General features: G+C 45.0%; 1 protein-coding gene across 2 annotated transcripts in view; it reads left to right on the top strand.

Annotated features, from left to right (window-relative positions):
• Nucleotides 1-25,902, top strand: part of Ptpro (protein tyrosine phosphatase receptor type O) — a 207,464-nt gene extending 181,562 nt beyond the window's left edge. For both annotated transcript variants that reach the window (XM_048432467.3, XM_048432466.3), the window contains 8 exons: nucleotides 6,087-6,177; nucleotides 9,022-9,098; nucleotides 10,301-10,435; nucleotides 10,679-10,801; nucleotides 14,978-15,132; nucleotides 17,704-17,839; nucleotides 23,706-23,826; nucleotides 24,787-25,902. In XM_048432467.3, the coding sequence (XP_048288424.3) occupies nucleotides 6,087-6,177; nucleotides 9,022-9,098; nucleotides 10,301-10,435; nucleotides 10,679-10,801; nucleotides 14,978-15,132; nucleotides 17,704-17,839; nucleotides 23,706-23,810 (822 nt within the window). In that variant the 3' untranslated portion in view covers nucleotides 23,811-23,826; nucleotides 24,787-25,902. The remainder of the gene's footprint in view (nucleotides 1-6,086; nucleotides 6,178-9,021; nucleotides 9,099-10,300; nucleotides 10,436-10,678; nucleotides 10,802-14,977; nucleotides 15,133-17,703; nucleotides 17,840-23,705; nucleotides 23,827-24,786) is intronic.
• Nucleotides 25,903-27,090: the final 1,188 nt, after the last annotated feature.

The following is a 27,090-nucleotide window of genomic DNA, read 5'->3' as shown; positions in this document are numbered from 1 at the left end:
CTAGCTTTCTTTGTGACCAAACCACCAGGCACTGTAGCCTAGCCAAGCAGACACATAAGTGCAGCCCTGGTGCCAGGTTTTGGAGAAATGATTAGGGCTTTTACGGTTAATAGCCATTTTCTCATACGTCTTTATTCTTTGAACATTATTAGTCATGTGTGTAATATACTTGGCTCCATGCTTACTCTGCATGCATGATTCAGTGGGAAACACGGGGATCTTTACATCCCGCACTTGGATTGTAGGTCTCGGGCAAGCGTTCGCTCAGCCAGGGACCCACTGTTTTCCCCTTCTCCATGGCAGCCTCCAGTTCATTCTCACATCTCCGTAGCCCACAATGTTCTCAAACTGAGCATGATTTTTTCACCATTTTCAGGGAAGCGTTGAGCTCCAGCAGCTGCTTTCGGTATATGCGCCTCACCTTCACAAAACAGGCTTCAGATTTCCTAGTATTTTGTGTTCATATTTACTGAAATGTGAGAGGGAACTGCTTCTGGCTCTAACGGTGCCTTGAGAAGGTATTTGAATGACTGAAACAGCCGACTCTAGCTAAACCCAGTAGCGAAAGCAGGGATTTGCTCTGCTCATCTGAACGCTTATACTACTTGAGTTCATCTCTGCACTGACGTTGAAAGACCAGACATGCAGGGAGAAATTGCATCATTTGAAATCATTACACGAACCGAAGATAACGGATTTACATATGTTACCAATGTACATATGTTACCAATACAGCTCTAAGTCATACATGAAGCTATCAGTTTCTACTTCCTAGTCTCTGAAAAAATTCTCTTTCACTCGGTCTCTGATTTGGCAACTGTGGGAAAGACTGATCATTCTTCTGACAGAAATACACATATTTCCTTAAGGAGGCTGGGATCTTGAAAAGGGGCAGCTTTGCTTCTGATATCTCTGATAACAAGGACCCGAAAGAGCCTGACTTCAGAGCTTGGGGTGGGGCAATTTCCAAGGCATTCCACGTACCCCCTGCTCTCCCCTTGATTTCTGGCCTTTGTGGTTAACGAGAACACAAGTAATCCTCACATTCTTTGTTTAAAAATACTGCTACAAAGGTGAGCAAAAGGTTGAGTGTCAAGCAAGAGGTGACCTTTTCTTTCTGATGTGCTCAGACTTGGCTGATTTTACGTGTGCCTCAAGCCCGTTCCCTGGAGTCCTGACTCCAGGAATGGGCTACCTCAAATCGCTCTGTCAGTGTTTAGGCACCAGGTCTTTGCTCCCAGCCTTGCCTTTTCTCTCCTCTTGCCCCTTCTCTCCCAGGCATCAGGTCCATTCCCAGAGGCCTATACTTAGCCCTGTGGCCTTGCTCTGTGTGCCGTCCCTGATATGAACTGCATCTTGGTCTCCAGGTCCTTGAGAGTTATTGTAGACTTCCCTAGGGAAGATTGCTTTTGTCTCTTCTCTTCCATTACCCGCCCATCAGACTCCCATCAATGCCATCCATACTCTTTCCCTGAGGTATGTTTGATGAACTGAATTGGGCCCTACCTCATCTGCCGAGGCTCTATCGCCTCCCTACCACAGGATGACACCTCATTTTCTGATAGGACTATGATGGATGGAGATGGTTAAAATAGTCAAAACTTAAGAGGTCCTACTATGTGCAGGTGTCGGTGAATGTGTCACTAGGAAAAGCAATGAAAAATGCCCACCACAGCCATCACAGAGGAGATGTGGCCTTGCTGGTGTCTTGGTTTCAGATTTATGGACTCCAGAGCTATGAAACAACACATTTATTTGGGGTTAAGTCAGAATATTTGTGGCACCTTGTCCTGGCATCCCAAGGAGACTCATACACTATCACACAAGACAGCTTCCTCTAAGCCTTTTCGTCCCCCCGGATGGTCACCTGGAGATAAGCAAATACTGCAACTGTACTGTGCCATTAACTTGCTGCAGATGAGACCTCTACTTTTGCTCCCTTCCCTTTTCCTCCCCTGTGGATATGTGGTCTATTGACCCAGATCACTTGCCTCTAATGCCCAGTCTATTCCAGAGTAAACACCAAGTATTGTCCTATGGCGACAATGCGCTCGCGCTAAGAGAGAACACAGCTGGCCCTTGTTTTAGATGAGGACCAATTGACTATGCTCCTCCCATCCATGTTGAGAGTCCAGCCTCCCTGTCAGTGTCTGAAGGCCAGGCCCTTTGCAGATAATTAGGGCAGACAGAGTCCTGGAGCTGGGAGTCTGGTGGTGAGATCAGAGCCTTTACCAGAAGAGAAACTGGTGAGTTTGCCCTCTCTTCCTGTGAGCTTCACATTGACAGGACATGGGAGTACACAGGAGCTGACAGACAGCTGCTTATAAGCCGCAGATTGACAATGAAATCTACACTGCTGGCACTTTGATTTGGGGCTTTTCAGCCCTCATGCCTGAAATATAATAACAACATTTGGTTAAAACAATGACTCTCTTATGTTCAGTTATGGCAACAGACACACACAAACAAATACATACTCTCTCTCTCACACACACACACTCATACACACATACATACACATACACAACGCACATATACTCACACACATACATGCATGTGCACTCACACACACATACATAGACTTACATAACACAAGGCACACACATACATACACTTACACAACACTCATACATCACACACACACACACACACACGTACAAACACCTTTCTTTCCCTGGAGTTAAATGATTCAGCAGTCTCTGCCCCAGTACCGACCGCCGCAGGACTGGGTAACTAAATTAGGCCCCTCTCAAGTCATCACAGTGTTCTTGGCTTAACAGATGTTTCCCCTCCCAGATGTCAGACTCAGGAGCAGAAAGGCAGAGTCATTGGAACCTCTCTTCCTCTGGAGGCTTTCGCGAGGGCCATTCTTTATCTTGCTTGGTTTTTGGTGGTCCCAAGTGTTCTTGGACTGGCAGCTGCATCAAGCCAGACTCTGAGCCCATCTTTCCATGGCTTCTCATCGGGTAATCCATAGTGATATATCTCTGTCAGCTTTTATAAAAGGGTTACATCCATAGGATCTAATATAGACACGCCTCTTGGTGACCACCATTCAACACTCTAAGGATGTCTACGATAAGTAAAGACTTGACTGGCTATATTAGAAGCAAAACAGGTGAACAGAAATCCAAGAATGATTTATGTGACTCTAGCCCATCATCCCTACACTTTGTCTTAATGAAGATTTAAGTCTCTGTGTTTCCATATGGTTGGAGAGACCATAACTGCGGAGTGACTGAACTCGAAACGTGTTTGATTTTTCACTTGGTGACAAGCTAAACCGCAACGCCCGCAAAGCGGCTCGAGTGTCCACACTGCTGCGACTCTATTGCAATGCAGCTTGATTGATTTGCACATAGGCTGCTCAGTCAACTAAGCAGCTCCTACCAACTTAGGGCCTTCACAGCTGGGAAGGTAACAGTCGATGACAGGCCTCCCAGTGAGTCAGCTTCCATGTGCACTGCCAGCTCTCAGCCCTAGCCTGCTTCTAAGATTCCTTTTGTATCTTTTCCAGTGGTTTTTTAGTCTGTGTCCAAACTGGGGTATGGAAGGGGAGTGAAGGAGAGTTGTGATTTTATCCAAATGACGGCAAAGAAAGGAGTCATTACAGACCCAAGCCAGACAAAGCAGAAACAGACACAACCACACCATCATAGAGTGTCTCACAGTTGGTAGCCGGAGGGCAACGTTTGCCTTTCCTGAGTGTGGTTATTCTATTGGATAGCACTATAAGCCAACAAAGAATGGAGAGATTATAAGATGTATTTGGAGATAATTAGATTGATGTTGAGGAGATTTGAGCCACTTTCAAAAGACTTAGAGTTTATACATGGCACACAGAACTAAGGAAGGTATTTTGACAAATTATCCTTTATGTTTTTTTTAAAGAAAGTCTACTTGTAAATACTTTAATCAATGGAGGAAAAAGCATCATTTAAATAAGCTCATGATTATTCAAATTAACCTGAAAAAATAACACTGATTTGGGTTAAGTTTTCCAAAACTAGAGATTTTTTTGTGTGTAGCACAAGAGTAATATAGCAAGACGCTGGAAACCCTTTAAATGAGAAACCTGTACAATTGCAATGGCAATTTTCTGCTTTAAGGGCACTGATAAACAGGTTTCATCTGAACTAGGGGAGAGATTCAAATTTGTGTTGAATCACCAACTTGCCAGTTTATCTTTAAGAAAGACACCAGTTATTCCAAAAAGCTTAGGAACCTTGAGAAGCCAAAATATGACGAAGCATCAGCAAGAAAAAGAAATCCGGCCCCTGAGGTTATGTCCTCCGTGTTGATGGCAATCGTGCACGCCACTGTGGGCTGGTAAAGTTGGTAGCAAGGACATCCAACGTGAAAGAGGCCTGAGACCAAAACCTTGATTCCTGAAGCATGCGCTTTGGGAAGAGCTCTTGAATCAAGATGCGAAGGATGTGATAATCTCCCTGATCCATCGCCAGAAGCATCCTCAAATGTCTCTCCCCTTAAAATCTCACAGAGAGTCCAAAATTACTCCTCCAGAGCAAGCCTCTAGCTTTTGATTCCTTGAAGTAACCATCGAGAAGCGGTGTGGAGTGTAAGGCCTGGGGGCCTTGCTGCACGCCTGGAAGGGATTTCCTTAGTTAAGCGCAAGCACTGTGTAGTTCAGGTCAGCCATGCCTGGACAAAGGCCTTGCGAGAGGGGTGACGGCCGTAACTGTAGCACCTGGGAGGCAGAGACAAGGGACCTTCAGAACAAGCTGGCTAACTAGCCTCGCGGATTGACTCAGTAAGAGACCCTGCCTCGGTAAAAGAAATGGAGAACAGTTATGGAAGGTCCTAATGTCAATCTCAGGCCTCCCCACACAGGCACACAAATGCATACGCACATGGACAAAACACTGAACTCTCTAAATGTGGGAAGCGCATCTGGTGAGTGGTCAGCTTACAGAATGAGGCATGCTGTATAACGAAGGACAAATACAGAGGCTCCCACAGCACCCACTCACAGAGCGCTCACACCGACGCACACCTATAAAATCAAAACAATAAAAATACACCTTGAGAAATGTTTCCGGGTTTTGCTAGATTCGCTGCTTCAGTTCTACACTGGTGATTCCCAGAAACGGCCATTCCAGTAGATGGTAACGTGGACAGCTGGGCGACCTGGGACCAAGCAAGCCCCTTATGTTCTGTAAGACACAGGGACAGACAGCTGGGACCCCTCTTCCAGCTGCTTAACCTTTTAAACTGCATTAGTCACCTGCTTCTGTGAAAATACCCATGCTTCTTTTGGAAATAGATTCAATGGACAACGTACATACAGGTCAGCTGAGGTCACACGATTTTCCTTCCAGCCCAGGGCTTGCCTCAGGACAATTGACTCATCTTCATTTCTCAGGCTCCACCACCAGATACTTAGAGACTGTTCATCCTCTGATTTACACCATGGAGGTTGCTTCCTGCTTCTTTCTCCCCTTTCTCCACTATTATTACTTCTTCGAGGCTTATTGTCTATGGGAAAAATGGGACCCACATCTCCTCATAGAATGGAAGAGGTTTATGGGAACAACTTATATGTGAGCTTCCCTCTTCATCCCCTCGCTTCTCTGGAGGATCTGTGAGAAGCTCCAGCTGTCTCCGTGGCACACTGACAGCATTTCACTTCTGCCGTGCTGACAGAGAACCTTCCAATCCAGGGCCTGCCACACTCAGCTTTCACACTCCCAGGTGTGTGCGTTCAACGGGGCACTTCTACTTCAGGCTGTGGGTCCTCATCAGGTTGGCCCCGCATCCTGAGATTAGCAGCTTTCCCCGCCATGGGCTCTGGCTGGCTGAAGCTAGAAGGACAGGAGAAGAAACCAAACTAAGCAAGCATGTAGTGAGCTTCCATGTCCACTAAGTTCCACCCAGATTCCTCGGCTGGAGCCAGCTGATGAGAAGGGATTGGATTAGCACACTCCGCCCTTAAAATGAGCCGCCGCAATAATTAGGTAGCCAAGGGCGTGTTGTAGTATTTCACTTGCGCGGAGTCTGAGGTGGAGAGTGAGCCGTCCAGTCCACACTGTGCACAGGAACTCAAACCTCTTCTTTCTCGTTTGCAGGAGTTGAAACTGATCGGACTGGATATTCCGCACTTCGCTGCAGATCTTCCGCTGAACCGATGCAAAAACCGCTACACGAACATCCTGCCATGTAAGCTGGCCCCCAGCCCTGATCCCAGCCCTGTGTTTTAAAGGTCGGAGCATTGCTACTGCCGCTCACACTGTTTCACTAGTTCCCAGCCAGACTCAGGTGCAGTCTGGATTTCAGGGCTATTGCGGCGATTTCCTGTACCTAACAAATGTGTTGATCTTATTCAGCGGAAGGAGATTTCATTACACTGCTTTTACATAAATTGCATCTGAGCAGAAGAGACTAAGAATTTGGCCCTTTGGGAAAGGGATCAGATTATCTGTGCTCTTAGGGAATATTTTCTGTGAATTCACTGAGAGCGAAAGGGGCTAAGGCAGAGCGCCGCAGGTGAGCGCCCTCCTCTCACGTCTGCCTAGTTAAGCGGATGTTTAGCATTCTGTAATAAAAAGCAACATTCAAGAGAGAGGCAATAGAAAGTATGCATAGGACAGTTATGATGCCTGTAATATAGACTGATTTTTTTCATCTCTGCTACCCTCAGGGCAGGCTAGGCAAAAAGGCAAACACAGTAAGAGGGATACTAAAAGTTCTAGAAAGATATCACTATTCTTCATGTGGTTGCCTGATAAAAGCAGGTAGAGTTATAATAATAACATTTCACATCTGCCTTTCTGATTAAAAAGTCCCCATAACAGCCTTCCCCTAATTTCTACAGTCACTAAAATTCAATTAAGTTAGGAGTCAACAAAATTTAGCCACTTTAAAGCCAATACATTTCAGTAATTGAGAAACGATTTTGTTTAAAAAATTTTCTTACAATTTATTTTGGTCATATTATTTGTCCTCTCCCAACCCAACTCTTCCTATGTCCTCCTCACCTCCCCACCCACACAGCTTCATATACTTGTACTCCTCTCTCTCTCTCTCTCTCTCTCATGCACACACACACACACACACACACACACACACACAGCCCAAAAATTAAGAAAGAAAAATGAAAACAAACAAAAGTCAACAAAACAAGGAGACAGAGAGGAAAAGTGGAGAGTGAAGGGGAATAATGGGATCACAATATATGATAAAGTTGAAAGCAATTTTCTCTAAATTTTTTTAATTAAAGCATAATCGCACCATTTTCCTCTTTCCCATTCCTTCTTCCAGCTTCTCCCAGGCCTCTTTACTGTCTTTCAATTCATGGCCGCTTTTCCTTTGGTTATTATTGTTACATATATGAATACAACCTGCTCAGGTTATTTCGTGTTGCTCACATGCAAGCCTAATTTTCCCTTTCTCGGCAGTTGTTAGCTGCCTGGAGCTCTTTGTCTGGTGGTAGGGTCTATGAGATCCCCCCTTCTATGATCGTAGATTTATTTGTGTTGCTCTGTTTCATCTCTTTTTAGGCATCCATGTTTGTTTGTTTGTTTGTTTGTTTGTTTTTCAAGACAGGGTTTCTCTGTAGCTTTGGTGCCTGTCCTGGAGCTAGCTCTTGTAGACCAGGCTGGCGTACATAGAGATCCGCCCGCCTCTGCCTCCCAAGTGCTCCACGCGCCACCACCGCCCAGCTAAGACATCCATACTCTTAAGATATCATGAATATAGTGTCCCTGTTATTTCTAGGAGACACAAGCAGACTTCCTGTTCCTCTGGCTCTTACAATCTTTGTCCCCTCTTCCACAATGCTCCCTGAGGTTAGGTGCAGGAGTTGTACTGTAGATGTATTGGTTGGGGCTGGGCACCCATGATCAGTCGGTCTCTGCATTTTGACCAGTTATGGTTTTCTGTAATTGTCTCTGTCTGCTGCAAAAAGAAGGAGGGTCTTTGAGGAAGGATAAGAGGTACACTCCCCTGTGGACATAAGTGTAGGTGTTTAGAATGCAGTTAGGGTTTATTCTGGTCTAGTAAAGTAGGAGGGTCTCCTCTAAGAGCCATGCCTCCCCAGCACTGAGGAGGCACCTCAGTTTCCAGTACCGGGTCCTGTGGAGTGGACCGAAGTACAGTTGACAGTTGGTTACTGTCAAGAAGGGATTTCTTTATGAAGCTCAACACGACATAGGTTAATGTGTGTGTGTGTGTGTGTGTGAACACACACACACACACATGTATATATATCAATAAAGAAATGTTTTAATAAAGAAGTTAACACTATAATTCAGAATAAACTAAAGGAAAAGAATAGGGGAAATAACGAAGATAAAAACTGAAATCAAAAAGGTCTACAATAATAGTATGATAACACAAAAGAAAGCGAACAGGTATTGGGATGGGGAGGTACAGGTTGATAAGACAACACTTTAGTCTGGGGGTCTCAACACACTAGAAGGACGATAGTCACTACTGTTGGGCGATACACTGAAGATTTTATTATAGAGTGGGCTCTACATATTTTTACCAAAGAATAACAATGTGAGATGGTAGATATGTGTATTGGTTTAATCCTAGTAGCCATTTCTTAATACACACATGGGTGAGCACACACACCTTAAAGATTAAATTCTATATTCAGCAATAAGAAATTTAAACTCACAGTACAATAATAATAATTTCAGAAGGCCTGAGTCTTCTGTTCCCTGTGTAAGGTCGTGGGCTGTTGGAATCCCCTCGTGAGATGGGAATCATACATTGAAGCTACGTTCTATAGCTTTCTGTATAGGCGCAAGGATATTTTAGTTCCTGCCTGAAGTGCTCGCAGATACGTCTTGCAGAGATGGAGGATCCGAATGGCTGGAAGCTCTCATGTGTTATCTAAAGGAGAAGCTAAGGCTACAGAAAGTTTCCAGTGTGGAACTACAATAGATTAGCTCCCTCTTCAGGGTTTGATTTAATTTGACATTTGACAGAGACTGTCAGGATAATTTTCCTTCCATTCTGATTTTTTACTATGTCTTTTGTCCTTCCTCTTTATAGATGACTTCAGCCGAGTCAGACTAGTGTCCATGAACGAAGAGGAAGGAGCAGACTACATTAATGCCAACTATATCCCTGTGAGTAGAAAAGGAAATTGGGCATCCAAATACATAAAACTGCACTGTCCAGACCGTGGGAGACCACAGGGACTGTGTGAGATGAAGAAGGGGCAGCTGTCCCAGTCCAACAGCTGAGCCCAGGGGGCAAATGAGCAGTTTCCATCGTCCCTGTTGAGAACACAGGATGCAGTGGTTCTCAACTTTCCTGACCCTACAACCCTGCATACATGTAGCAGTGACCCCCAACCATAAAATTATTTCATTGCTACTTCATAACTGTAATTTTGCTACTGTTATGAATCGCAATGTAAACATCTGAAATGCAGGATATTGTAACATGAGGGGGCCACCTTGTTGGGGTATCTGTCCCGCTCAGTACCCCACAGTCGGCAAGCCCCAAAGAAAAATCACACACAGGACTCCAAAAGATTATAAACTGATTGGCCCATTAGGTCAGGCTACTTATTAGCTCTTATAACTTATGTTACCCCATTATCCTTATCTATGTTAGCATATGGCTCCGTACCTTTCTCAGCAGGGCAGGTTACATGCTGCCTCCTCGGTGATCTGTGCAGGAATGGCAAGAGAACTTCCTGTGTCCCAGAAAACTCCCAGTCTCTTTGCTCCACCCCTACTTCCTGTCTGGCTTTCCCACCTATACTGCCTGTCTGGCCAATCAGCGTTTTATTAAAATATGATTGACAGAATACAGACAATTCTCCCACACCAGGATATCTGATAGGTGACCCCTGTGAAAGGGTCTTTTGACCCCCCCCAAAAGGGTCACGACCCACAGGTTGAGAACCACTCTCCGGTAGTGGGAGGGGTTCACAGACCCTCATGAGAGACCAGCAGAGTAAAAGGAAAGCGGTGACACCAAAGAGCCCCTCCCATGTGTTTAGAGTTCCGAGCCCAGATTCAAAAGGCACACCTGTGCACCTGTGCATTCAAAACAGCAATAAAGAGTGTGGTGGTCATAAAAAGGTGTGGGCATGATTTGATAGGCTCCTATAACACAGTGCTTTAAGTCATAAAGAACTTAAGATCACACCGACCCATACAGTCCCTCTGACTACCTCTTCCATGATAAGAAGGAGAAAATGCCGTGTAGGTGTGTGATCCTCTGCCAGGTTTGTCGCCAGCAGAATGCCATCTGTCCCCGCAGGCGTTTGCCAGTGAAGGTGACTGCTGATGTGTTAATGTTGTCTCTCATCTTTCAGGGATACAACTCACCGCAGGAGTACATTGCCACCCAGGGGCCACTGCCGGAAACCAGGAACGACTTCTGGAAGATGGTGCTCCAGCAGAAGTCTCACATCATCGTCATGCTCACTCAATGCAATGAGAAGAGGAGGGTGTGTACCTACGCGCTGTGTGCCTATTGGCCATGAGGACCCCCATCTGCACCCCATCCATGCCCTGGGTGTTGCGTCCGATCAGAGAAGCAACTCGACTTGCCTAGATTTCACCCTGACCACAGGGCTGCATGTTTCTTCTAAAATGAGGGTCCTTGCTACCCCTCAGTGAGCACATACTCTATTTCTTCCCTGGCTTCTTTTTGTTTATTTGTTTGTAAAAATCATATTGTTTTTGCCTAGGTAAAATGTGACCACTACTGGCCATTCACAGAAGAACCCATCGCTTATGGTGACATCACCGTGGAAATGATCTCTGAGGAGGAACAGGACGACTGGGCCAGCAGACACTTCCGGATCAATTACGTAAGTTTTCAACAGACACAGGGAGCGTGGTCCCCAGCCCGACACTCTCCTGTCAGTACCCCCCGTATGAGAATCTGGAGACTAAACCATCACTATGAAAGACTGTGAGCACTTCAGGCTCTGCCATGCTGCCATCTGCAAAAGACAGAAGATCTGACTCAGCAGAGTTTCTCTCTATTTTCATCAAGTGTGCTGTGGAGGAAATGTTGTCTTTGAAGGCCAGAGGAGGTGAAAGAAACACCTGCATTCGTCCTTCTCAAAGTTGTGCAGGGCTGTCAGTCACACTGAGAGGGCAGGGTTCTCATTAATCAGATAAGAGTGACCGCAAGATAGATGAAGCGTGAATACATTTCAATTCAACATCAGAACCGACACTTACTAGCTGGAATTTTCTTCTGGGTTTCAGTGTCTCAACCTGATTCATGTCTCTCTTAAAGTTAGGTAGAGTTCCAGAAAGATCTGTTCCCTTACCTGCTTCTGTCTCAGCTGACAAGACTTTGAGGGCTGCCCGTATTGGTGCGAGCTTCCAGTGCTCACATCAGTCAAGGTTATTCAATTTGCTGTCGATAGGAAAGCATTTCCACCAGTGCAGTCCCCTGGCAATGAGCTGTCTGTTGAGAAGAAAACTTAACTGGAGAGTCCTCTTGCCTTGTTCTTTTGTGTGCAGAGACACCCCTTCCCACTGGCACTGAGCAGGCGAGGGTGTACTGACTCCTGTGGCCCAGCCAAATCCACCCACTGCCTGTTTTGTAAAGAACCCTGAGCTTTGCAGGTCTTTCTTTGGACTGCCAGCTCCAAATAATGACGTGGAGACTATTTATTAATTATGAAAGCTTGGCTTTAGCCTGTGCTTGGTCCCAACTAGCTCTTAAAACTTAACCCATTTATAGTAATCTGTGCTCCTCCGTGTGGCTCGTTACCTCCCTTAGGTACCATATCTCCCCGACCTCGCTGGCAAATACCCTGCCTCTCAGATTCTTCCCAGAGTTCCTCTCTCTGCCTGGAGCTCCCACCTATTCTCTCCTGCCTAGCTATTGACTGTTCACCTCTTTATTAAACCAAACAGAAGGGGCCTCGGGCAGATGAGGTAAAACAGTGATGTCTTCACACAATGTGATCAAATATCGCACAACAGTTAGGTGTGGCTTCTGGGCTGTCAAATGTTGGGAGGACTAGCGCTTGGATGGCAGATGCAAATCTTGAAGTTCCTCCTTCACAAACATGGGCTTTGGCCATTCATAGACATGGTGGCACATACCAACCACCCTGCACTTAGAAGGCTGAGGCAGGAGGACAGGGAGTATGGGGCTCTCCTTAACTACACATCTTAAGACCCAGCCCTCCAAGAAAAAATTTGAAAGGTTATTTCACATAAAATATTATATTTCAATTATATGAAATTCAGACTTCAGTGGGCCTAGTGTTCTGTTGGCTCACAGGCCACATTTATTCGTGATATATTGTCTGTGACTCCCATGGAAACTACAGGGCTGCAATATCTAAAAATACTAAAATACCTACCTGGCCTTTTCCAGAAAATGTGTGCTAACTCTTTATGTAAACAAAGGTTACCCAACACAACAGCAGAAGCACTCAGAAGCCACTCACTCACTGGTGTAGAAGTAATAAACCGGTTCTTATCTACTAGCTATAAATGGTAGATTTCTCTGGGGTGTGTAAAAAATAAAAAATCCAGGCACACTCCCAGTGTGTGTGTAGCAGGCTCTTTTGTCCTTTCCCTCCTTTTGAATTGTCCAGCTCGTCCTTGTTCCCCAAGCAGCTAACTCGACTACTGACACTCCTTTATGAAGCCTTCCCAGGCTCTGAGACTTTCAGCCCCTCCTTGCCTGCCTTGGAGTCCCCTGCACGCTGCTCCAGCTAAGCACATCTCCATCTCCACGACAGCTTTCTTTCTTTGCCTCCTCCACCCTCCAGAACTGTCAGTTTCACCAGCAAGTGCTCTTTCTCCCCGCAATGAACGTATCCGAGAAGGAGCTGTTTCAAAATGAATGAAGTGCTATCCGAGTCAATTGACTTTCCATCAATGGGGATACTTCACTATCTTAATGCCATTTAAACTGAGCTTGCTTTCTGGGCTGCTTCAGCGGGGAAACCAGTGCAAATTGCTAAAGAATAGAGAACAAATCTTTTCCCACGTTTGCATCTGGGAGCTGGGAAAGAAATAGAGTACAATGGAGGATCTGTTCTCATGCCTGCTCCCTTTACAGGGAAGACTTACATAGATCATAGTGTGAGCAATAATATGCTTCTTGTCCTTGGTCTTAAATGACAGCCCCATCTTTCAGTGACCAGAAATAATGCAGCAAACAACAGTGTTTGCCTGTAAGGGGGCTCAGCGGACACCAGCATCTGGTGGCAGGGCGCCCTCTTCAGGCAGTAAACTGGCAGAACCTAAATTGGTCAGACAAGCAATTTTTCCCTTTAAATTTTCTCATCCGCCCTTCTTTCTTTGCTCCATATTGAGATGCACCAAGTTCGGAAGAATCTTTTCAACAAGATACAAATAATGAGGAAATCAGAGGAAGAGAACTCAGGATAGCCGAGTCAGATCAAATAGAAGGGTTTTCTCATTTAAGCAAGGAAAACGACTTTAACACCAGCTTGCTACTTCCCAGCACTTGGAGCACTAGGAGACTGGTGTGAATTGAATAAATATCAACAAGTTACTGGTTCCCATGGACGCCAGGCTTTGCTATCACCTGGAAAGGATACTGCCAGTTTCACGGCCCTGTTCTGGAGCTGGGAGGAGACTAAGGACCCTAGTGGCTTTCCTCGTTTTATATCCGCCTGTACTTTTTAGCCGATAGCATTTTCAGATTAGCTATATTGGAATATGAACGTGGAAAGACAATACGATGAGCAGCATGTGAACAGAGTTGGCGTGTTTTATGAGCCTTTCTAGACAAGCCAGGCTACCTGGCGACTAACTTGAAACACTCAGGGTGTTGAGTAGTTGATATTCTTCACAGTTTATTATGGAGGGGTTACTTCGTAGGCATATTCCTTGAAGACAACTGTAAGGGAAGTCAGCACACATCTTCACGGTCTTTATTATACTGTGTGCCTGGAACAAGAGTTTCTGCGTGCTTTATGCGGCCTGTGAGTGGCATACGCTTTTGGGAGCCAAAGAGACCGTGGATATAGTTGAAGTGATGGTATTGCTATCACTGTAAATCTTACCATGTATTCGGCACCTATTATTTACATAAAAATTTCCTGATACAGATGCAAGTTCTGCTTAAGAGTGTACGGTTTTGCTCTTTGTGATTCATTTCTCTTTGCTACTTGAATATAAACTTGAACCCCAAACCGTCTAAAGTTTTGCTAGAATATTCTATCCAGAGCGGATTGTAGGATCTTTGCAAGTTTGATGGATAAGAGATGAATCAGATACTTGAGAAGAGCCTGGTTTGAGAACCGGCCTCACAGTTAACAAGGGAACAAATCATTCTTATGACTTCTGGAGACTAAGCAGAGTTGATCTCGAAAGATCCGTACTGAGGGCTGTGTATCCAGCTTAAAGCGAAGTAAGGTGCCGTCTACAGCTGTGCATCCAGCTAGAGCTGAACTTCAGCCAGGTCCCCTGAGAATGCCAGGACATGTGTGGCACCGTAGTGCTGGTTCATTTCAATGCAGAGATGGATTTTTGCACGCTGATAATAGTCTTTACCTGCAGGGTGCTTTGGCACATGAACGTGATATCTTAAGAATTTTCCAGAAAAGTTCATTGGCTAGAGAATGTCTCTGGATGAAGGGCCAGTGGTTCCACTAGCAGGGAATGTGATATATTGAACTGGAAGAGGGTCCCAAGTAGGACACAAACAAAAGTTTTCAAAAATTCATTGGCCAGGCCTGAGGCAGCTTCTGAATGGCAGAGGCAGGGTGTCAACCTGAGTCGACACAAGCTCTTGTTCTTAGTCTCTAGTTAATAGATAGGGGTTAGCCTGCGTCTCCATCTTTGAGTGCTTTATACAATTATAATAAACCTTTCTCTTCAGGATCTGATGAGTACCATGCCAGGGCTCAGAGCTGGGAAGGGAAGGGGGATAAAAATCTGTAGACGGTAGGACCAGCTTGCTATGCCATAGTGGCTCGGGCCATGCCAGGTCTAGATGAAGTGACTAATCCATGATCTTTGGCGTTTCTCCTCTACAGGCTGATGAGGCTCAGGACGTCATGCATTTCAACTACACGGCCTGGCCTGATCACGGTGTGCCTCCAGCTAATGCGGCCGAAAGCATCCTGCAGTTTGTATTCATGGTCCGACAGCAAGCCACCAAGAGCAAAGGGCCTATGATCATCCACTGCAGGTAACCTTCGCCTGGCATTTCCTGTTAGCTACCTGTCTCGCTGACAATGACCACAAAGAAAGCTGACTTAGTTCAAGGGTTCAGTCTGTCTTGGTGGGGCATCATGGTGGTGAGGACTTAAGGCAGTCACTGTTGTGAAGCAGAGGGAGATGAATCCTGGCAGTGGCCGGCATTCTCTTCTTTATTCAAGCAGGGGCCAAAGACTGTGCGATGGGGTTGCCTGTCTTCAAGTTGGGTCTTCTCACCCCAGTCAACCTGTCTAGAAACTCCCTCACAGCCATGCAAGGAGCTTGTCTCTAGGCCAGTGGTTCTCAGTCTGTGGATTGTGACCCCTCTGGGGCTTGAGCAACCCTTTTCACAGGGGTTGCATATCAGATATCCTGCATATCAGATATTTGCATTAGGACTAATTGCAGTTATGAAGTAGTAATGGAAATAAGTTTAGGGTTGGGGATCACTGCAACATGAGCAACTTATTAAAGGGTTGCAGCATTAGCAAGGTTGAGAACCACTGTCCTAGGTGAATCCGGGTCCTGTTAACTTGAAAATGTTAACTGTCATATATACCATGGTTTTATTTCCATAAGTTAATTATGATTTTTGAGTCCGTGTCTAGTTGTTTTGCTGTATACACTACTTCCTTATCATATGGTTCATTTATTACTATAGACTGTGGGAAATATCTTTTTAATTTGCTTTTTATGAGATAGAATCTTACTTTGTATCCCTGTCTAGCCTTAAATTCACTCTTTAGCCCAGGCTAACCTTGTAGTCATTCTCCTGTCTCAGCTTCCTGTGTCCTGGGATTATAGGCATGTGCCACGATGCTCAGCTTAAAATAGATGTTATTATCCCAATTTTAAAAGTAAAAGACCATGGAAACAGAGAGATGCAAAGATGCACAAAAGTTCACTCAACTAGAGCAAAGAAATTACGATTCAAATCTACACATACGGGCCTCCAAAGGCCAAATACCATGTGACATCACCATCGAACTCTGGACTGAACACAGCACAAGAAATCTTAGGTCAAATTCCACAAGGCTTCTCATGACTCGAAACAGTCTAAATAGACTTCAGAGAAAGCAGCGGGAAAGGAAACACAAAAGTATTTAATATGTTGATAAATATGGTTGCACTTCAGAATTGCGTCTGGAACTTTAGAAGTGAAAGTAAAATGGGATGAACGGCTCCTAACATTACTTTAAATCACAATTCATGCTAATTCCTTGTACGAAGTGTTATGTCTAGCGTAAACATAGCCTTCCCACAAGTGAACACAAAATTCATCCTTATGACAAAATGTCATAAAACTGATTGTGCAGACTCAAGGAGGCGGAAGTAGGGTAGTGATGTCAGGGCAGGCCTTAGCAACGAGTCCATAAAGAGCAAACACATCTCTAACCTGGGATCTACTACCTTGTCTCTATGAGCCATAATGTTGATGCTGTGTGTGTGTGTGTGTGTGTGTGTGTGTGTGTGTGTTACGTGTGTAAATGTTCAAGATCAGCAGTGCCGGTGAGCTGCTAAATCGCCATTGAAGGAGGACCCAGTCTTTCTCATCTGCCCACCATAAACTTTTGTAGTTTCAAAGCAGACTGCTGAAAAATGAGATTATTCTCCAAACAATTCTCTTGCGGCTTGCAGCTGTGGGGTCAAAGGCACACACTCCTTCCCCAGCTGCCAGGAGGTGCTGTTCTGGGTGGGACTTGACAGGGATGTACTTAGTGGAAGATCATTTTCTCTGAGAAGCCCCGGGAGAGAAGAATTATCTAATAAAAAAAGCAAATTGAGCTCTGAACTTGAGGCTTTTAGTTTAGTTTTTTTTTTTTCTTCCTCTAGCAAATCCCACATGTAAATTGGCTTCAACCATTTCCTAGTCCACAATGTGAGTGTGATTTAGAGTTCAGAGCCTTCGGCCCTCTGGGTGATGGGAAGAAGAGAAGAGAACCGGCTTTGACATGGAGAGGTGGGGCCTGTGTGGAGAGCCGGCAATAGCAGTCCACATCTAGCCACACTCTGAGCGCTGGGATCCAGAGACCGCATGAGAAGGCCTTCCAGCATTAGCTTTGACTTTAAAGCAATTACTTAAAGGATCACTGAGAATTTCGTGCAGATTCCTGGGGCAGATCAATAAAGGCACAGTCTGTGACGGGGAGCTGAACATGTACAAAGGTCTATGGCCCTAAGCTAGAGTTAGGCAGTGGGCGTGTAAACCAAACCTGTGAGCAGGGTTCCAGGTTCCTGAGACGGAAGGCTGATATTGCGCAACCCTACCTTAGCGGGAGGGAGGACCAGCTCCAGTGGAGAATTTTTACTCTCCTCCAAAACCAGAGACCCCAGGGCAGAAGTGGTGCAAACTCTTGCCTCTTTAAGAAAGACTCAATGATGATCAAAAATATGACACCCAAACAACACTAACCAGGTCTGCATTCGCGAGACACAGCTGAGCGGAAGACACTCTGCAAGGAGAGTTTTTCCCCCATCGCTGCGGCTTTAGGCATTTCCGGTTGACTTCCAACAGTATGGAAGCCTGCTCTGACTCACGTGCCATCTGAACCTTCTTTTGCAGTGCGGGTGTGGGACGAACAGGAACCTTCATTGCCCTGGACAGGCTCTTGCAGCACATTCGAGACCATGAATTCGTGGACATCTTAGGACTGGTTTCGGAAATGAGGTCATACCGGATGTCAATGGTCCAGACAGAGGTAGGAACTGAAGCAATAAGTATGCTTAAGTTTGCACTTGACCGAAAGTCCCCATTGTCCAACCCCATGTTTTAATAGGGCTGTTGGGGTGATTTCACATCTGTCTTTCCCATTTTCTTGCTGTGTTTATTTCAGATGACCCCAATACAAAATAAATAGGTGTTAGCCTCTTCTATTGTGTATAAGTAACTATACTTATTCCTGCTTAATCTGCCTTTTAGGGACAGGGAGCCTGTAGATGTGTCTGCAATAGAATAAAAGCCTTTGAGGCAGGATGGAGCTCGCTGAAGGTAGCAGCCAGTCTGGATAAGGGCCACCAAAGGGAGACTGTAGGGCAGATACAATTTGACTTACACTTGAGATGACAGGCTGGTCAATACGTTTGCCCCTGCTTTGGTTTTTTCTCCATGTGACTCTGTCTCCATTCACCTAAGATGACAACTCCTGGTTCTATTGTGCATTCTGTCTCTCTCGGTTTTAAGGTTTGCCAGTCTCAATCCACCATCACTGCCCCATCCCCTTAAACCAATGAATGGATGGTGCACCCCAGAATTCCCCCTGGGTTATTAACCAATGTTCCCTCTGCCTTTTCTTCTCCCAAGTCGTTCCTTAGGATTGACTCACCCTGGAAGGACAGCTCTGAGCCACTTTGCACAGCCCACCAGCAACAGTCAGAGAGGATCTGTGTGTGTGCAAAATCCCAAGCACAGAGGCTTCTTTATAATCCGAATCACTTGTCTATAAGATCACTCACTCCCTGGCCTCAGGGGTACAATAGAGCATTTCCTGTTGGAGCGTGTGAGTGTGGGAGGGGAAGGCTTGTGGAATAGAACAAGGTCGAGCCAGACCTCTCTCTTTACCAGACATTTCTTTTAATGTCTTATTCTTCCTCCTGCAGCTTCCACCAAGCACCACTAGATGGCAATATAACTCAAATAGCCCGGAGGGTAGGCAGCATATGTTCCACATAGACTTTCTTATCCTTGTTTGCTTTTCTTCCCGCCCCATCTTTCCAGGTCAGTCTGAGCAAGGCTCAGCAGAGTCATTCGAATGTATTTGTTGCCAGGTTGCACCCAGGTCACAATAGTTTGGGTCAGTGACCCACTAACACTCAGATACCTTAATGACAATTCGGAAGCAGATCCTAGGCAGGATCTTGTCCCTTTCAGAGAAGCTTCTTGTTGCATAGATGGCAACTCACAGGGAGGCCCACAGCTGGTCAGGTTGCAGGAGACTGCTGAGTGACCAGTCATAAAGGGAAAGTCCATATCACACTCCTTCCTCCAGAGGCTCAGATCCTCTTGAAAGAGGGGGCAGAAAGATAACAAGAACCAGAGGCCGTAGATAACGATAAGGAAGCATTGTTTTCTGAACACAGCAGAGCGGTTGCCAACGTGAATTGCAGCAGCAGTAAGGACAACCTGTGTAAGATCAGACCGGACACAATCCCAGCGTGGGGAGGGGGATGTGGGCACGGGGGTGCTGTGGACAAATGGTGGGTGACTCTAGGGAGAGGCAGTCAGGTTTCTGTAGGGATGCAGGACACGGGAAGCTACCCAGGATCCAGGAGATGCCCCACCCCCATGCACACACAGGCAGCGCTATTGTTTATACTCAGTGAGTCTGACTAAAACAGAGCATCTGAAGTTGGAAGGGGGAAGGTGGTGGGAGGAAAAGGGAGAGGTGGGAAGGGAGAAAATGGGGGCTGGAACTGAGCCTGAACGTTTGCTTTTCAACTTCCATAAACACATATCCCAGAATGCAATAAAACCATGTCCATTATATGCAATATACATTTTATAAAACATATTCCTATATAATATGTATAAATCCCCATATTTCAAAAGACATCTTATTTTAAGCATCTTGCTGGTTGAATTATCTGACAGTCTCCCTCCATTTATACCCTTTAACTTTATAGATGTTGATTACACACTGTTTACTTTAGACTTTTGACAACTATCCATCTTTAAAAACTGCCTTTCTATGCATGGATCCTCCCGCTCATTCTCCGCCCCACTATTTGTCTTCAGGTATGATAAACGCCGAAGCCAGGCCAGTCTCCATGGGGCTGGCTTCCCACACTGCTGGGACAATGCTTTGTTTTCTCCCTTATTTTTGGCCGCAGTTTTAGGTGTCTGGCTTCCTTCTTTACAGTCTCCTTTCTGGTTGACATCTCCACGAAAACAGTTGTTTGAAAGTGTGCCTTTCCTTCCAGGAACTTGCTGGGAGATTCAAAGTCATGAAAGGGGCCCAGGTCTAGCCCAGGTCTTGTGGCTTCCTGCCTTTCCAACCCCCCAGCTTTCCCCTTGAGTTCCCTCAGCAGTCCAATGGACACCGTCCACGTGTGTGTTTATGCCTGTTTTATCGGTTAGATCTAGAACATCTTGTTCGTTTGTCTAATTTTTCCTTGTTTCTCTGTTCTCCCTGGTCTAACCTGTATTTTCCAATGCTAAGTGGTTTTATCTCACATTGTCCTTCTGCCCACTCACATTTGAATCCTGCTGCCTGCTAATTGACTTGGTTAATAAGTAAGGAACAAAGAACAAAATGATTTCTTCCTGCGCTTGTCAATCAAGCATGCCAATCAAGAGGATAGAATCTGTCTCCAGCTGAGCGCTGGTCTTTCTGGCCACAATCAACCCAGGGTTCAGGCAGCACATTTCTTCTCGTTTTTGGCTGCTAATTTTTCGACCTTCCCCCACACAGCTGACCTCCTTGGTTTCAACATACTACACTGTCCCCCAGGAATAGCCAAAGTAACTAACTCAAGTAGCCATGTCCTCAGGGTCTCTCTGGAGACCAGACCATTCGGTCCTGACCATTTTCATGTGATTGGTGCACTTCAGGACTTCTCCATCCTGGTGGAGAGATGACACAGAGCCAGAACCTAGGGAGAGGGCCAGAGCCTCAGCTTTAGGACTTCACGAGTCAGGTCGCCGCTTCCAGTTCTCACTTCTCATCTCTAAAGCGACTGAAAATTCTCATGCATTGTCATAAAGAATATAGCAGATGTCTTATATATAAGATGACAAGATCCATACAAGTGCTTTGAATTCATACTACACTACCTACAGATGGTTGGAACCCCCTCCTTCCTTCCCCTGCACTTTGTTCTATTCTTAGCAAACATTTCGTTTGTTTTTCTTCCAATTGCCTCTCTGGAGGTCATTTGGGGTTTTGCTTGGAGCAGATTGTCCTCACTATGGGCAGCTTGGCTTTCTCTGGGTCTTATGGATTTGTCCATAAATAGTCTTTTACTTGCTTTTTCCTATGCTTTATGGTTTTGTCATTGTTATGATTGCTTTTGCTTGGTTTGGAGTTTCAGATTTTTTTATTTAGTATATACTAACTATACATAATAAGTAGATGAATTATATATAACAGTGAGATTCATCATGGCACTTATACACGTGTGTATAATGGATTTTGATCGCAGTCACTTACCCCCATTACTCCCTTGTCCCACTCCCTGCCCTTCCCAATTAGTCTTCCTTTCACTTACGCATCTTTGTGTGTTCCTGTGATCCAAGGAGCCTAATCACGGCGCTTTTAGGAGCAGGGATGCGGGATATTTACAGGAGCAGGGGCAACTTCCCTGTGACTGCACCTCTGAGGAAAATGTGTTTGTTATGTTTGTTTGTGTCTTCAACGCGAAGTTTGGCTAGTGGGCAGCTGTGGAGTGAGAGTCCAGACCAGAGCCCTGTCCGTTCCCAGTGTTTATATAATCCAGAAATAATGGAGTGTGAGGACCACGGTGGGTGGCTCAGTGTTGTGTTATCACAACATAAGGGAACGTGCTTTCTCCAAAGCTTGCTTAGAACACAGAGGTAAGGTTCCAGCCTGCTGGGGCGTGAAGCATTTGTTTTTATCTTTTGTGTTAAGTTGTTTACATAAGATCATTTAAAATCCTGTGGCCCTCTTGGCTGGATTATTTAGGAGTGATGTTTAGTTGTATAACCTACAATGAAACAATTGGAGAAAAGAATGAGAAAACTCATGAAATCAACTTATTTAGTGGCGCAGAGATAACTAACCTTAATGTCTAGGGAATTTTATCTCAACTTTCAGTCATGTATGTGCCATACACACCTACATGCATTTGTGTTTGTTACAAACATATGAGTGCCTTTCTTTCACACTAAATTTTCACATAGTGTATTAATACACACACATACACATATATCACAAACTACCCAAAGCTCTTAAACTCCATTTCAAAGACGAATGTTTCTTTAGATTGCTTTCTTATTTGTAGAAGATTGAATATTTTTCTGCAGTTTCCCATTGTCTGTGTCTGTTTAGAAAGCACATGATCTACTGAGCATTAACTTCAGCTTTTGCTACTTTATACTACTATCTGTGCCCACACAATTTATTAATTTTACCTCTCCAACGATAAGAAATGATGACTACCTTAATAAGCTCAGAATTATTACGGTGTGTTCTTTTCCCCTTCTTTAGCTGCGCTGTTCATAGATGAAAATAAACATTTTAATTTACATTTTTTCCCTACTTGAACTTTACTTTTTGAGACAGAGTCTCATTGTGCAGCCAGTGCTGACATCCAACTCTTGTTCCTCCTGCCTCAGCCTCTTCTCTGTGGCTGAGATGACTGACATGCACCACCCCACCCAGCTACTCGGCCACCATTTGCATATGTCTTAATATTCCTTCTACTTGCTTTAAAAATCCCTAATAAACACCAACACAAATTAGGAATACAAGATAGTTTCTCCTTCCTGGGCATGTTGTGTATAGTGATTATTTATCTGTAGGTGTTCCTGATCTGTGAGACCGTCCAACAAAAGTTAACTCTTTGCCACTGTGGAATATCTCTGAAAGCATCTCCCTTCCAATATGCTTCTCCCTTTTGCCATTTTTAGCATAGAGGAGCTTGAAAATTTTCTCTGTATTTTCCCTGTTGCTTTCAATTTTAGGATCTCCTTTTGTGATATAATCAGAAGGAATTAACCCCTTTCCTTCTTCATGTTCATTGCCTAATTTATACTTCTAGAGTTTGCATCAATGTATAAAGAGGCGGGAATTCTTTAGTTTCCAAAAACCACCACGGCTACATGTCATGGCCTTCAGCACTGTGCCGTGATGAACAGCACCACGCAGCAACTTCACCTTAGAAAGCTGGGGCTGGGTACCTGAAGTTTGCTGAGAGAGAAGTTCTGGAAGTACTACCATCACCAGAAAGGAGAATGGCCACCATTCACTGACATGTCTGGTAACCATCTCCCTATGTATATCAGATCACGTTTTATAGCTTACCCCCATATTACTTACCGTTTCTCAATAAAGCTGGAAAAAGACATGACATACATTCTGCTGTATGGGGCATCAGAGGTGACAGCCCAGTGGGCACAGGACGTTCTGCACAGGCATAGGGGACTGAGTTCGGGTCCCTAGCACCCGAATTAGAAGCAGGGCATCAGTACAGTTGCCTATATTCCAAGTGCTAGGAGACAGAGACAGAGGACCCTTGGAGCTTGCTAGCCAGCTGGTCTTGCCGAATCACTAAGCACCAGGTTCAGTGAGGGAACTTTGCCATAAAAATAAGGTGGTAATGAGAGAGGAAGATGATTGATGCTGACCTCTGGCCCCCACACATGTGTTCATGTAAATGCACATATATGGACATGTACACAGATGTGCACACACACGCAGGAAATGGTGTTCTAGGATCTACCACTGATAAAATACCTTTAAAGTTCAATACCCTGGGTTTTCAAGTGACAGAGTTGTCTCCATAAAGACATGCAAGTGGCTTTCCTCTGCACCAGATCACGCCGCCTGCACGGGTGCCTCCTCCGCACGCACGCTCCACTCTGAGGCCTGCCTCTGTGGTCTCTCCTAGGAGCAGTACATCTTTATCCATCAGTGTGTGCAGCTGATGTGGCTGAGGAAGAAGCAACAGTTCTGCATCAGCGATGTCATCTACGAGAACGTCAGCAAGTCCTAGTTCTGGATCCAGAGCCGTAAGTAGAGAAGCTCTTAGTGTAAGGGGACTTGTGTGGTTCTGACTTCACAACAGCCTTCCTGTCTGACTCTGAGGTACACAGGAGTGGTCACAGGGAGTCACAAACACCCGTCACGTATTTTGTGTCACTCACAGTTGGCTTGAAACTTCAGTGCCCCCTTGAAGTCACAGTGATAGAGGAAACCTCTGACATCCATGGTTAGTTTTCTCTCTATCCAGAACCTTTCATTATTCTGATACTGGTTTTCTCTCTGCCACTTAGAGACAGTGCTTTTTGACTCTACCCAGATAGATAGAGCAAATGTTGTGTTGATTACAAGGATTATGAGCTGGAGTGAGAACCCCAAAAGAGTTTGAAATGGAATGGATACTCCCCAAAAGAAAGGCAATGTTGACCACAGAGCCTCAGGATTATGGTTTCTAAAATTTCCTAGATTTCACTCACTGTGTGAAAAGCTTTTGGGGAGTGTCACTGAAACATTAGTGACATGTTCAATGAGGTGCACTCACATTTTGACTTCAAGATCTGACCTGGCTAAAGTAACAAGTAGCCTTCACGTTTATCAGTAACAGAGCAGCATTTAGGTCGATAGAAAGGCACAGGGGTCATTGATAGAGTGAGAGGGGGCAGTAGAACATCACTGGAGGAATACAGAAGGATCGGAACATATGCTATTTCCCTGTGGTAGGATAGTATCATCCTGGTACTGCGCTATCCACCAAGGTAAAGCCAGAGCATCATGGGCCAGCTGCAAGGATAGAGCACAAGAAAAGATGAGAGACAGATGTGTGAATGGAGAGAAAGTATTCAGAGCCGTGGAAAGGACAAGTCCCCAAAAGATACACAGATAAATTCAGGCCCCCACAAATTGTGTATATAATATATATAATAATAAGGTGACATTAGGAGGAGGTTGCTGATGTATCAGCTTGCTAACCATCTTTCTCTCATCCACAGGTGAGGACATGGTATCTACCCATGCTCTCTAGCTTCCAGAGTTTTTGTAGGGGCCTTTAGCTAAATTGAGTCCCTGCTGTGTAGTACATGGCCAAGGAGGTGATCTCCCTCCTAGAATCCAGACTTAGCCTTAAGGAGCTTATGGTATCTTTTGGAATCTTCACTTCTGGACGTCTGATGGACCAAATTCACTAGGATTCCAGGAAGGTCAAAACGCTCCGCAAAGGGCAGGGAGCGCAGCGCTACCTGACAGTTTAGCTGGCCCTTTGCTGCTTGGGCTGGGCTGATTTTTTTAAGTGCAATAATTTTTGTATAATTGTGATTTTATCAGAACGTTGAATTGTTATCTGCCCACACCATTGATCAATGCCACAGCCCTGGAAAGAGCCAACATTACTACAGAGGTATACCTCACTACTGAAGAGGCACAGCCACACAGGAAGAAGCGATAAATCTACTTCGAAGAAAATGAGCAAGAATGACCCACGCTCCAACCTTGAAGCTACGGGATCAGGAATGGGTGGGCAGATGGGGGAAGAAAGGGTCCACCCACACCCATCAGCCAGCTTATCTTTTCCTATGGCAAATATGAAAACCTGTTTCAAAGTAGAGTAGGAAAAAAAATATTTGTCTGACTTGTCGTAGTTCCCAGTGGGTTTCTTCCTTGTTGACAGTTGGGAGTTTCTTCCTTGTCCCTTTTGAACTAATGTCACGGTCCTTTTTAAACAGCCAGAGCTGATTCTGCAGTTTTGAGTCTGACTCTGGGCTCTGCTGCTGTCTGAGCTAGTCTTGGTGCCTCGCCATTTATTTTTCTGTCCGCCTGTGTACACAAGAGCAGTTTCTCTAAAGCGATAGGCTGTAAAAATGCACTTTCTTTCCCCACTCAGAAGAGATGGGAATTCAGAAGTTATGACAACGAACTCAGCATGCTAGGACAGTTATTGGACACCATCCCTTACGAATATCATAGAGCGTCTGTATGGATTCCGACAGAAGATTCTCTTGGGTTTCTTTACTTTTCTGTTGTCAGATTCATCTTAATTGATGTAGCTAGTGGCATTTAATTCTTTGGATTTTGTATGATTAAACTACATGATTGTGTGTTGTGACCATGAATGTTGTCAACATGAACATCGCTGGCCTTGTGAGAAACTACTATTTTGTGCCACTTCCCAAGGATAGAAGAGGTGATGCTCTAAATCAGAGGTTCTCAACCTGTGGGTTCCTACCCCCTTGGAGGTCAAATGGTTCATTCTCAGGGGCTGCATATCAGATAACCTATATATATCAGATATTTACATTACAATTAATAATGGCAACAAAATTTCAGTTATGAAGTCGCTATGAAATAATTTTTATGGTTGGGAGTCACCACAACATGAGTAACTGTATTAAAGGTTGTAGCATTAGGAAGGTTGAGAATCATTCTTCTAGACATAGAGGTCAACATTTGAATTGAAAGTGATACAATTGGCTGCTTCCCTGTAGTAATGTGGTTGTTGGGAGCCCATTTGTGTGTCTGATATTTGGCCCCCACTCCAAGTTTCCCTCCATGTCCAATTTTCTTCTTTTTCTCCCCAGGGTTTACTTCATTTTTCATTATGTGTAACTCTCTGTGTGGATAAGTAAATGCATGTGTGGGTTCAGTACCCATGGAGTCCAGAAGAGGGTGTCAGATCCCCTGGCTTTGGAGTCCTAGGCAGTTGTGAGCCCTCTGACATGGCTGTTGGGAACCAAACTCAGGTCCTATGCAAGAATAGTACATACTCTTAGCAGCTGAGATGCCTCTCAAGTCCTCTTCTGGAAACTACATAAGGTCAGTTTAGTGCTTTGTCATTGACTTTCATGACAGTAAAGGGTACCAAATGAACAGCTCACACCCCCACTGACTCTTATGACTGTCAAGTCTTGGACACAACAGACCTTGGCAAGGTCCTGAAATATCAGGCCAGTAAGCCTCTTTGGCTGGCAGGGGGATGGCAGGATACATCCGTCCCCTGCAGACTGGCAGGTGGGACTTCACAGGGAATGCCAGTTTTTTCACCTACTTGGCTATCCTTCCCCACACCTTCCTGCTGCCTCCTCCTCCTCTCACTCTGCTCTTCCCCCCTCCTGGGCATTTTAATAATGCACCATGCCAGTCTCCAAAATGAGCTGAGTTAAAGAAAGGTGTCAAACACCTCTGTGACATCCTTAGAACCTCACACAGCAGAAGGTCAGAGGTGGATCTGTGTAACCACGGGAGAGCTGTTGAGAAGAAGTGGCCCTCTCATGTGACAAAGACACTTACATAGACTCTGTAGC

Source organism: Myodes glareolus, chromosome 3 (assembly GCF_982192425.1).
Source record: "Myodes glareolus chromosome 3, mMyoGla1.1, whole genome shotgun sequence".
NCBI lineage: Eukaryota > Metazoa > Chordata > Mammalia > Rodentia > Cricetidae > Myodes > Myodes glareolus.
Note: the sequence above shows the minus strand (reverse complement) of the source record. Positions and strands in the feature narration are given on the sequence as shown.